Source organism: Arctopsyche grandis, chromosome 11 (assembly GCF_051622035.1).
Source record: "Arctopsyche grandis isolate Sample6627 chromosome 11, ASM5162203v2, whole genome shotgun sequence".
Classification (NCBI taxonomy): Eukaryota; Metazoa; Arthropoda; class Insecta; order Trichoptera; family Hydropsychidae; genus Arctopsyche; species Arctopsyche grandis.
In genome coordinates this window covers 14,313,142-14,326,173 of record NC_135365.1, presented here as the reverse complement: position 1 = coordinate 14,326,173, position 13,032 = coordinate 14,313,142, and the positions used below count along the sequence as shown (strand labels likewise).

Below are 13,032 nucleotides of genomic sequence, written 5' to 3'. Positions count from 1 at the left end.
AGTTCATGAGTACGTTTGATTTAGCCCTAATTTGCCAAAATATATCATGTTTTCGTAAAACTCTGATTTTCCGGGACCCAGAATTTTAGGTATATATGTATGTATACTGGCCACACTTGTTTTTATTTTTTGTAAGGTTTTGAAAATTTACCTCAACTTGTTTGGATTCATACATATAAAATTTTAGTGAATTTTTAGATCCAGATTCATAATACAATAGTTTTGAAATGCTGTAGAAAGTTTATAGGATGTAGGATCATAACAATTGTTAATAATGTGGTTAATGAAACTAGTATATAATAATATTTCATATATTTCCTACGTAATATAAGCAACATATCAACATGAATGTATAGCAATTATATAATTTATACACATTTTAATTATACACAATCGTAGCAAGACAATGTTTTTAACGCTACTCGAATGTAACAGTGATGTAACAACACAGAAAATTGTTAAATATTATACTGATAACATTGATGTTTATAATAAATACGTAATAATATTGCACCTAAAACATGTCAAACATTCACTAACAAATAATTATTTGCTTGGAATTTTATATCCAAAAGTTAAGTATTTTAAATACATTTAGATTCAGCATTGAAAGATTTGCATACATACACAGGTTTTCAAACATGAAAGCTTTTCATTCCTAGTCTACAATTGGGATTTATACATTTATAAATACCTTGCGAAAACGTGATCATAGATCATAGCCGAAAGCCATATTTCAAATCCAATAGTCAATTGGTGAAATTTCATTAATTCCCTAGCACTATACATACAGAATATTTTTACAGACTTAATTTTTTCATAATAATAGGACTTCATAATTGGAAAATATTGATCACAACATTGTTAATTTATAAGCAACCAACCTTAGGTGATTTGGTAATTAAAAAGTCAAGTAAACAGTTTTTATCCACAACTCAAAGAATTTCAAACAAGACTATTCAGTTATTGGAGCATACAAAGATAATGACTAGTACATAATATAATGATTCAAGTTGAAAAAAAATTGTTTGAATGAGTCGTAATGTGGTGAGTAATTGTATGTTAACTTTTGGAATAAACATTCAGTTAATACTTGCATTTGGTTCATACTATATGCAAATATAATATAATACATTGACGTAGTTAATAAATAAAAGGGAATGAAAGATCATGGTTTCAGTGCATATACATAAATATAATGTTTAAATAACAGCGATGATATAACAAAAAATGAGATACAGCAATAATAGAATTGCTCTGCATGTAATTATGATATAATACATAAATAAAGCTAAGCTAAAATGGAGGAATATAAATTTGAGTAATATTTTAGTTACAAAATATTAAGGTATATATTATACGATAGAATACAATTTAAGACTAGAATTATTAACAGTCCTAAGGGGTAACTTAACTAAAGTAAACTAAGCATCCGAAGAAAACCAAGTGATATGAGATAATTATCACAATCTATTATTATAATAATAAAAATTCACTGAACTGGCATACTATTATTTCAATATAATAAGAATGTAAATATATAATATTTACATTATTTTTATGAACTCACATACGTACGCGCGCACACATAAAATAACAATACTTTATCGATTATACTTTGTATATGGATAAAGTAAAAAAAATAGATAAAACAGTCATAGGCATTGGAAAGGAACAAGTAAGTATAATTTTAATTTTGAACAAATAACAAGCTCATAAAATTTAAACATTTAACAAAAATAAAACATGATCGTACTTATAAGTTTGCCAATGTTTTTGATCCCCAGTTATATGTAAAGCTAAATCAAAACAGAAATAAATTTTAATAGACTATAGAAAAATATAACAATACACAAATACAATTTGTTTGGCAAACCAATTTGTGCACCAATATATTATTAGGTAATTGAATCAATTGTACATACAAATAATCACATGTTTTGTTCAAACTTACAATAACCTATTAGTCTTAAAAATGCTAATGAGAGGAATTGTTGAATCAAATGAAAATAATATTTTTAGACAAAAAAATGTAACAATGCGTATCACCCTTTTCCTTTTTGTAATAATGTCTCACTCTTCTCTTTTACTAAATAAACTAAAATATAATTGTTGTACTACAGATTATTTACTTACAAACATACACATAACATATCAAACTTAACAAAATAAATCAACCTTTTGTGATCAGAGCGTATTGAAATAAATGATAAAATCACATTAAATAAAAATTAATGGTTACAGCATGCGGCCGAATCAAGATATTTGTTCAAAATTAGTTTTTTTATATAAAATAAATAAATATACATAACACATTCTAATGATATTTATTCAGAAGATCGTGCGAAAAAAGTCGAAGGGGTTCAAATAAGTACGTACATATGTATAAATGTTAGTCGTAGAACATAGTATAGAGTATTTATTTTTGTCTTGTACGATCTGCATAGTTTGACCAACAAAATTTGACCTTTGTAAATCTTTATTCAGCCACACGCTTAATTGTCGAATGGTATGCGATATTTCTGATGTCATTACAAATAAAGAACAAAAAAATACATATACAAATATCTTATGATAGTTTTTCCTTTAAGGAAAGAGGAAGAAGAGGGTGTATTTCAAAACCCAAAATACTTTGAAATTTAGTGAAATATTTTATTTTTTGAAACATAATTTGTAGTCAGTCTTTCAAAAAAATCTTAAAGAAAGCTAAATTTCCCTAAAATGAAATTTTTTCCATCAATCTATGTATTATAGCGATTGAAATAGTTTAGCAGATACAGTTTAAATATCATTAATACATAACAAGTGCAATCAAGGAAGATTTTTGTCATTATTTTAAATTAAGAAATACATTTTCGACAATCCAATAACATTGGATGTAGTTCTGCTTAAAGGATCTAACCAACATGAATAATTTATTTAACATCTACGACATAATTAATATTTTTTATACAAAACTATGGAGTGAATATTCAAAAATTATCATACGGGTTAGATATTTTAGACACAACTACTAATTCTAATTATGAATATATGTTGCAATTTAACTTAAAAGAATACAATAATAAATAAATATATATATGTATAATGAATGGAAGTTATCACTTAAAGCCATCTTGCAAAATAAACTCAATTTAATTATGGCTGTCGTAATTTTAAATAATAATAACGATGTTAAGTGAAGATTCTTAAAATTTAACAAATAACTAGATCTACATTTGTTCTCGATACATACATAACATATTTACAAAAAAAAAAACAAACATTAAATACATTCGATGAATTGAATAAGACAATAATACACTTCGTTGGTAATATTAAGTGAATAAAATTAAATATTTTTCGTAAATATATATTTTTGTATTTAAATACGAATATTTAATGGAATCATTACACAAATCAAAAATTAACAAGCGAAATTCTGTATGTAATAAATACATATGTACATACAGATACACATCCTTGCGAGTATGCGCGTATGTGCGCATATAATACTTTCAATCAATTCAAAAACGGTCGAACACAACTGCCAAGTTTTTTTTAGGCACCGGCAAAACCGTACACTTCTAATACTCTGATTTCGAAATCACCACTGGGACATAGCGGAGGATTGTTGAAAGTTTGACAACGGTCAGTCTTCCCGTACCTGATGTTTTCGTCCATCCATATTGCCTGGCCTCCTCTACAATTACATTGAAGAAGTAAAATAAAAAAATAGATACAATTTTAAAACGATCATTTTATCCTTGATAATTGTTGTCAAACTCACCCTCCGCCTATTGTGATCATCTTTGAATCGGCAGCCATGAATAATTCAGCGCCATGTCCTACTCGATCAGAGCCTTCGGCACATCCAATCCACGGATATTTTGCCCGATCCGGATAAAGTGAGAAAAGGAATGTCTCACCAGTGCCAAAATATGCCTGTCTATTACCACGATCGTCTTTCATGTTACGCTCATACCATCTTGATGAACAATATGCTCCAAATACCTGAGAAAATTATCAAAGCGTGAAAGCGATCGTTACAATTCAAGTGTTATGATGTGAATGAAAATTCAACGAACCTCGTTATTGCAAGTTTTTATCATGAGTAGTGTAGGTTCATGCTGTTCCACTCTGACGTAAAACGTTGTTAACGAACAACCGTGTTCTTCAGTTGTGTAGAGTAACACAGGTTGATACATTGTAATACGTACTGGAAGCCATGACCATAAAGTAAATAACTAAAAAATAAAATAAAAAATATCAATTTAATATGTGTAAATGGAACGGGAAAAAAATGGCAATCGCAATATTCGTCATTTACAGTTTTATATGTTTGACGTAGGTTGAAGGGCGATTTAAATCGCCATGCAAATTAAAATATGACATGTTCTTTAATATCATATTTTGATTTTAATAAAGTAAGCTCAAAAAATTTCAGCGATTTATATATATGTGTATATTATAAATCGAAACATAATGAATCATGCAAATGTGATTTATTTTACATGAAATGATTCTACAATATTTAAAATTAAAAAATTGCTTGTGCAGCATTGATATAAAGAAAAATAACGATTACACTAAATCAGCAAATAATAGTTTAAATGGCATATTAAAACAATCATATAAGCATTACTAAAGTATCTAAATGTTTAATAATCATTTTTCAGTATTACATTCTATGTATTATAAAATGAACAATGGAACACATAATCGATTAAGATGACGTTTATTTAATATAAAAATATTTGAAACTCTTTTTAATAGGTTAGATCAATGCTTCCCAAATTGGGGTCGCGACCCCCTGGGGGGCCGTAGGATTTCTCGCGGGGGCCGCGAAAATATTCAATAGAAAGTACAAATATTCATTTATGAATATTTTTCCACATTACATATTTGGGGAATGTATATTTTTAAGGAATTATTTCCCAAACTTGGATGAGGATGAAAGGAACAATTGGATAAGAACACCATTTGCCAAGTCCTTAAAATATGATCATACTACGTGGACAGCCCAAGAAGAGTTGATCGATATCAGATCAGATAATTTGATTGAAGTGGAATTTAATGAAAAAAGTATTTCAGCATTTTGGTTAAGGCGACAGCAAGAATATCCTGCTATTGGAAAAGAAGCCCTGGTAACTCTTATTCCTTTCGCGACTACGTACCTATGCAAAACAGCATTTTCGTCATTACTTATTTTAAAAAATAAGCAAAGGTCATGCCTTTCCACGGAGACTTTGGAAGATGCTTTGCGAGTTAGCATTTCTGACATTGAACCCGATATCGATTTGTTATGTAAAAACATGCGACCTCATCTATCGCATTAAATTGTTTCATGTGTAGTTTTTATTTAAAAAAAAAATGTTTTTAAGCAAGTTTCTATAATTTTGTGCTGAATATAAATATGTGTATTATAATTATAATAATTACTGCCAAATAAACCTTTTAACTAGAAAAAAAATTTTTAGGGGCTGGGAATTAATTCTTTCAGATTTAGGGGGTCGTGACATGAAAGTAATTGGGAAGCACTGGGTTAGATTGTAGTGAACAATTTATGAAGAGATCCAAATCAAATAACCGCATAATACGATTAAGTAAACGCTCTACATGTTGAAATTATTTTATGTGTTCCAATGCATAAGAAACAAAGAAATTAAAATGCTTAAACAAATATGATATAATAACAACAAAAGTAATTAATCATAATAAACATGAACTCTCTAAAAATATATTACATGTAGATATATTAACAAATTGAAGCAACTACATACATATGAACATACGTACAGTATTAATCGTCGTATTTGTGCACGTATAATTTACGACTAGATAAAAAAAATAAAGAAAAGAAAAGTTCTAAACTAGTAAATTTGCTCAAGACATCTAGCATGTGCTCCATTTACTCAATTCATTGTAGACTTACTTCCTTTTGGTCAAGTATCTGCGACTTTATAGCATGTATGGGATACACACCGACCGATAGGGCACGTGGCCCAGGAGAATGAGCGCCCTAGTAAGTAGCAGCATGATAACACACAATATTCTAACCTTAATATTATTTCTAAATGAGTATCACCGTTAACCTTTCAAGTGTAACTTACGTACGAGTCGCAAATAATAAAACGCGCGCACTTGAAAGGTTAATAATAAAAGTAGTATACAATATGTATATAAAATGAGAGATCTGTTAAGTGTCAAAACAAAAGTAAAACAGCGATAATTATTCCATCCTCTGTATTCGGAGTATTAAAGAAATCTATTCGACAAGTTAATCACAATTTAAACACATAATAATATTGTGTTAGTATGCAAAACATTCTCAACAGATGAAATATCATCAAGCAAAAATAAAGATACAAACGGATACGATACCATTTGCTTACACGTGTCATCAGACAACTTCTGTAAAATCAAACAGTACGTACATCTTCATATATGTCGGTAAAAAGTATAAAAATATAACATAATCCTTAAAAAAATTTCATTTATATTATAAAAAACTTCATTCACATATTTTCCCAGCGTAAATACCCTAACTGTAATAAAATTGAAATTATTTATTTTGTTAAGAAGTAGTTTTACCTCTCTTATAGTAAGTGTGTGAGACATCATCTGTATGTTGACTTGCGATTGACTGTTGGGTAAATTGTCTGACGATCGAGATCTTACAAGCTGCCGTGACCCGCTCAAAACTGATCGCGATTTGAGCACCATTTCAGTCTTAATGAATACTCGAGATATGTATTGAGAACTGAAAACAAAAAACAAAATTAGATATACATATGTACATATATGTTACAGTCCAAGTGTTCACTCCGGTTCGTTCATGAACATTCTAGTTTGTTCATACACGAACCATAGGCTTTAGTTTTAAGTGCTAACAGTCAAAAGGTATCTTCAAAAAAAGTACCACACGATGTCGCATGAAACTTTAAGCTATATTTAAAATGTGAAATCCTGTGGAAACAGCATTTAAGCGTTGCTATAATTCCTATTTCCGATGATTTATAAAATATTTCAACCCAGAGTACACAAACGTAGAAGACAAATAGTGGAAGATGGAATAAACTATTAAAAATATTTAAAACTATGCCTAATAGTTTGTCAATTTGTTATTTTGTGTACAATACATGAACGGACGAAATGTATACTTGTACTTATAAGCAGTATTATTATATTTAAAATATCAAATACAAAAACTAGACTATCATGAATAGCGGAGATAACACTGAAATTATTCACAGGAACCATAAATCGTTTTTGTCTCGTGACAAACTCGTTATTGTCGATCAACTTAAGCTGCGGTAAGTTATCAGGTCTTTTGAATAAGTGTAGGGCATTGTATACCATTTAATGTGATAGCATAGTCAATAATTGGATGTATTCAAAAGACCTCAGCATATACATAAATGTAATATGATAATACCTAATCTGCACAAGCAAGAACTTAGCAATTTTAAGATGAAAATATATCATATACATACATACGAGTATGTATGTATATTGAAACTTTATAAACACCAACTGAAACATATTTTTATACATACATATGTATATACATATGTAGATATAGTATTTAATATTCTCTCGGTACTTATCCTTGTCTATTATTGGTAATACTGTTACAAAACTTTGTATTTATAGGATTAGCCTAATTATTTGGTGCTGCTTGGCAAGTGAAAGTATTAAAAAAAAAAACAAAACCGAAAAGTATCATGAGATAGTATACCAAAGTTGGTAGTTTCAAATTAAAAGTAGACAAAGAAATATTTTTAGATTACAAAATTAAAATCGTTTTGTTGAAAATTTTCAATTTCAATCATTCAATTTGCTATTGATATCCTATTGCTAAGGTCCCAACCATGTACAATATAATTGGATTTCGTTAATATGGATGATTTATTTACCTTAATCCTCTTATGCTAAATGCCGTTCTTAATAATTTTGTAGGCGAAACAGGAATATCTTTACAAAATTTGGTAAGAGCATTTTCCACACCGTTTTTTGTCACTTCATTCATCCACTCTGAGCTTTGATTTGTTGAAAACTTATGAAACAAAATAATTACTGCCATCGCCACTCTATAAAATACCTAAAAATTAAAAAAAATTACATAATATACCATTTTTCATGATTCGATTAACATAAAAATGTATATATTTTATCCGAAATAACTGACTTTTATTCCTTCGTGAAAGAAGCAGTCCATTACTCGTACTAAATGAGGAAATGGTAAACCTGAAAGGATCCACCATTCCCAATCTGCATACAATCGCTCAGAACGTACACCACACAATCGTCCTATATGAATCCACGCTGATTTCTGAAAATAAAAGTGTTTTTGAATATGAAAAACGTTTATATCACACCACAGATTTTGATTATTTTATAACACGGGCCGAGCTAATAAATTTGTTTCAAGTATAATTTTACAAAATAAACACTCACTGCATGTTTTTTTGCAATTTGCATTACGGTTTTCCACGTAACTTCATACAATAATTTGGTTTGTGTGATGAACATCTTTTCCTTTGCAGCTACAAGACTCGCCATGCAGTGATAACATTCTTCCTCTGAAAAGAAAAAGTAAGAAGAGGTTATTGAAAAGGAAATTTCAAATAAATATTAACATACATACATACATACACAGTCAATAAATACATATTGACTAATTGATTGATTGATTCGTTAAAAATTAGCAAATAATCAAATGTTTTCAGAGATGGTGAAAATATGTCAATGGCAAATTAGTTGTCAATATGAATTACTATCTTTGCGCAACAGGCATTACGAATTTATGTATTAAAATATTAGCATTTTGATGGTCGACGAGCTTTTAGCAGAGCTTGTTAACGGATTAACATGCAAGTATTGGCAATTTTCCAATTACAATTATTTGGATGTGAAACCAAGATTGGTCGCTATCAATCACTCCATCATCTGACGTTGGATTATCATCTTTTTTTTTCAAAAAAAAAAAAAGAAATTTGAAGCAAAAGTAAAACAAACAAGCTCAGTTGTATATTTATGATTCAACTGTGGTATCGAAGATAAAATTAGATTCCATACATTAAAAAAACACATTTAAAATATTGAAAAGCTGCACCAGTATTTTTTCATGTAATAAACCTTTTCATGATACCGAAGACAGGTACTTAAATATACAAATTATAATCAAGAGGTGATTGGTTAAGAACCACTCTATGTATTTTATTTGGGAATTTGTTTGAAATGCTTAAATATGAAAAAAATTTACAGATGAATAGAAAATATTTTTTATCAGAAATTTATGGAATCAATTATTATATAAATTTAGTTTTCTTTCATAATTTTTTAGGTCACACTTCGCACATCACAAGAAATCCACAAGTGAATTCTGTTTATGAAAAGTCATCATATACGAGAGTAAACACTTAGGCACTACAAAGAGAAACCATCAAAGGACGGCTAGATACAAGTGCTATGTAAGTTTACAAATACGCAAAATGATTTATGCGATAAATAACTACTATTCCGTTACATAAAGTGTAATTGCAAATGTTCGTTCAAATAATAACTATACACCCAGAGTATTATTTTCGTGTTTACACATGTTATACACTTTGTTTCTGAGCCAAAAAGTAGAACAAAACACCAGACATTTATATATTACTTCACTGCTGAGCTATTTCTACTATTCAGAATTTGGGTAATTACAATATAGTTGACATTATTTAGAAAAATAAATCATGGTGGCTATGCATAACACCATAAAAACACGAAAGATCAAAGAGAACGACTACACAATGTTTAAATCTTACCAAGTATGTATATTCTACTTAGCAACTAAAAATATTGTTAATTTAACCACTTAGTCCAATCGAAAATGGAAATTTCAAGGGTAATCAAACGCAAGCATTGTGCCAAAGTCAAACAGTAGCTATTTATACACAATCGAAGATAAGAGCAATACGGCTAATGTAAACGTGGATCCATTTACAAATCCTCTCCCGTGTTTATATAGAAGATAGCCAATTTAGAAAAATGCTATTAAAATAAAAATAAGAATTGTAATTGTGAAAGTTGGCACACAGCGGTAGTTTTCAATTTAATTATGGGGGCATATGGAACCTCCGTGATCCACAACACGTTTCCATGAGCTAGTTTCAAGGCTACCCGAAGTTCACAAATAAAATAAAATATGTATTTTACTGATTTAGCGTATTATAATAGCTTAAATTATTAATCATCAAAAAACAGAGACTAAACACAATTATTATTTAATTTGTTAAGATATTGGGTGATCCATTTTGTCTGCTGCAGAAGGTAATGAATATACTATTGGAGCAAAACTTTCAGAATACTTGTTATATTTAACAATGACGATTTAAAAATATAGCAATTTACAGTTGAAAGTAATGCTTTTTATATAAGTATTAAAGGTATATTTATATTATCAAACATTGCACGAAAAGACTAATTGTATTCATACTATACAGCACCGCCCGTTTCAGAACGTTAATACTTGTTAAGTTTTGGACGAGTGCAAAGCAAAATCGACTTACATTCAGAGTGCGACGATACAGCGCAATATTGCTTGTCATCGAGTCAATATTGTCACACTCTGAAGTTTCCGAAAATATTCATATGCACATGGCAGCACTTTAATTAGCACGGTTGCACTCGCCACTATGACGTAAGTGAATATTTCCACAGTGGTCAAAGAAAACGGGTACTGCTTGATACGTTCAGGTGACATGTACTGCTCTATAATATTTTATTTTATTTTTACATAGATATATACCAGGAAGGCTTGACAGGAAGACCCCAATGCGCCTTCCTGGAAAATTTATTACAAACAATGCAGCATTTTATTATTACATAAATCATTTGTATTTCCAGAAGCTGAAGAACACGAAATAAAAATTAATTAATGAATTAATTACAGAATTAATCCATTGAGACATCTATGGATTTTAGATTTGTACATAAATTTATTGTACATACAATAAATACAGAAGATTTGTGACAGCATGAAAGATTTTTTGGCAATTTTGAAGAACCGTTTCAACAATGATCAGATAAAATTGGTAAACTGATAAGAAACGATCGATTTGGAGTCACAAATACCACTAAATCTAGCCAGCAGTATAGCGGATCAAACCCACTGATTACTTGGTGCTAAACATACACGCTACCAATAAGCCACTCGTGTCGATTACTGCTGTTTCGGATACGTTACTAGCACATTACGGAGCATATGAATATGTCCATATAAAATGAACTAAAGAATATTTTTAGTACTGCTATTTACGTGCAACTACCGGCTTGAGATGTACTGATATAAACGAACAATTAATTGTAATGTAATATAAAATGAATGTCAAGCTCGGCTATGAATAACAAAATTGGCAGGTCAACATTATAACTACTAGCTCATCAAACTATAAAAGCGTTACGATTAACTAACGGTATATTATCGCAATTTTTCACTTACAATTGATATGCATATGTATGTATGTATAAGATAATAAAATATTAAAATTATGTTAGCTAAACAATGCCCTTTCTCCGCTAAGTATTATACATAATAGCTGATAAATGTAATATAATCAATCAAATTATTTTTCAAAATCAACAAAATACATATTATAATACATGTGCGAAATGGTGTAGGTAAGCGACAGAGGCAAACAGAAGTATGTATGTAAACGTACAGTCATAGTTTTCCGATTGGTATCAAGTTTGTCTCTAACCGGCGATAAGATAATACAAAGTAATACCAAATATTCCGAAAATGAAAGCAAACGGAATCGCCATTGAGTGTTGAGATAAAATATGATCAGAGGCCGAAAATTGTACTTTGAATATTCAGCACGTGTAAAAGATTATTATTGACACGGTGGCATCTGGCGAATCCGCCGAGATGCATATGAGAAAGTAATGAATATACGCCACTGTGTCGGTAATATACTACACACGCACGCATTTTACGTAACGGCGACGAATTGCACGTCGCGAAAAAAATATACAGATTGGCAACGATTCAGATTAAGTTGCATATAATTGCAGCAAGCTTCGACAGTGCCGTTTGGCCAGAAGCCACGAAACTTTAGCAAGGCCGCTGAAAGCTTTAATTCTACAAAAATACAGCAAACGTTCATATGCTGGCGATTTCGATTTTATTGAAATTGTGACATTTGATGATTTTCGTTAATAGTCTGTTGAATTATAGGTATATGAAAGCGAAACTACTGTACATATGTTGTAACGTATCTTTTCAGCATTCAATTCCGTTTACTCAAAAGAAGCACTTTAAAAGCAAGCTATATGGTAAGAACATTTCTTCAAATATGAGAATCATCGTTATCGATCGCTATCAAACGTATGTCAATACAACGATAAAATATCACCGAAAACACTAGGGGGTGAGTTTTGGGAAGGATCGTGACGGTGCAGACTAGGCATGCCAGAGTTTAATAATCCACTAGTGGCCCGACAAAGCCGCGCACAGCAATGCCACGCCAACAAACTCGCGCATAAAAATGCCGTGCAAAATAAAATAAAAAAAGTTCGACCGAGGTTGTTAGTGAATATTCGAAATAGTCGTATGGTATTTATAATTAATATTTAAAATAATATCATATCGTATTTATATTTTCAGTTTTAGAGCAAATTTTTGTAATGGTATTAAATCCAGAATTTTTCTTCAAGACGCAATTTAATTTATCTAATTATTTTATAATTTTGCACAAAAAGTGAAGCACAATTAGGCTCCTGAAAAAACCACTCCAAGACTCCAATGTCTAATTATGAGTGTGTTTTAATTTCTTTTGGATATGAATATAAGAGGAATTTACTTAAGCATTGTACAGCGCGCGGCTTTGTCGGGATAGCAATCCACTTGGTTGTGACTGAAGCCACCAAATATTCGAATATCAATTATCAAATAGCAAATATTCGAATATCAATTATCAAATAACTTAAATTATGTAAATAAAGTTTTAGAAAGGTTAAAATATTATTCAAATTTTAAAAGACTTAATCCGGTACATTGAATAT

The 13,032-nt window shown here is 29.9% G+C and overlaps 1 protein-coding gene across 7 annotated transcripts in view; it reads right to left on the bottom strand.

The window, feature by feature from the left end:
* Positions 1-298: 298 nt before the first annotated feature.
* The window catches only part of sky (GTPase-activating protein skywalker), a 68,410-nt gene continuing 55,676 nt past the window's right edge, over positions 299-13,032 (bottom strand). For 2 of the 7 annotated variants that reach the window (XM_077440795.1, XM_077440792.1), the window contains 9 exons: positions 8,440-8,564; positions 8,171-8,314; positions 7,899-8,083; positions 6,574-6,742; positions 6,364-6,393; positions 5,915-6,001; positions 4,068-4,226; positions 3,770-3,993; positions 2,662-3,682 (listed from right to left, as the gene is read on the bottom strand). In XM_077440795.1, the coding sequence (XP_077296921.1) occupies positions 3,541-3,682; positions 3,770-3,993; positions 4,068-4,226; positions 5,915-6,001; positions 6,364-6,393; positions 6,574-6,742; positions 7,899-8,083; positions 8,171-8,314; positions 8,440-8,564 (1,265 nt within the window). In that variant the 3' untranslated portion in view covers positions 2,662-3,540. Of the gene's footprint in view, positions 3,683-3,769; positions 3,994-4,067; positions 4,227-5,914; positions 6,002-6,363; positions 6,394-6,501; positions 6,743-7,898; positions 8,084-8,170; positions 8,315-8,439; positions 8,565-13,032 lie in introns of all 7 variants that reach the window. The other 5 variants (XM_077440796.1, XM_077440794.1, XM_077440798.1 and 2 more) reach the window with 5 other exon arrangements.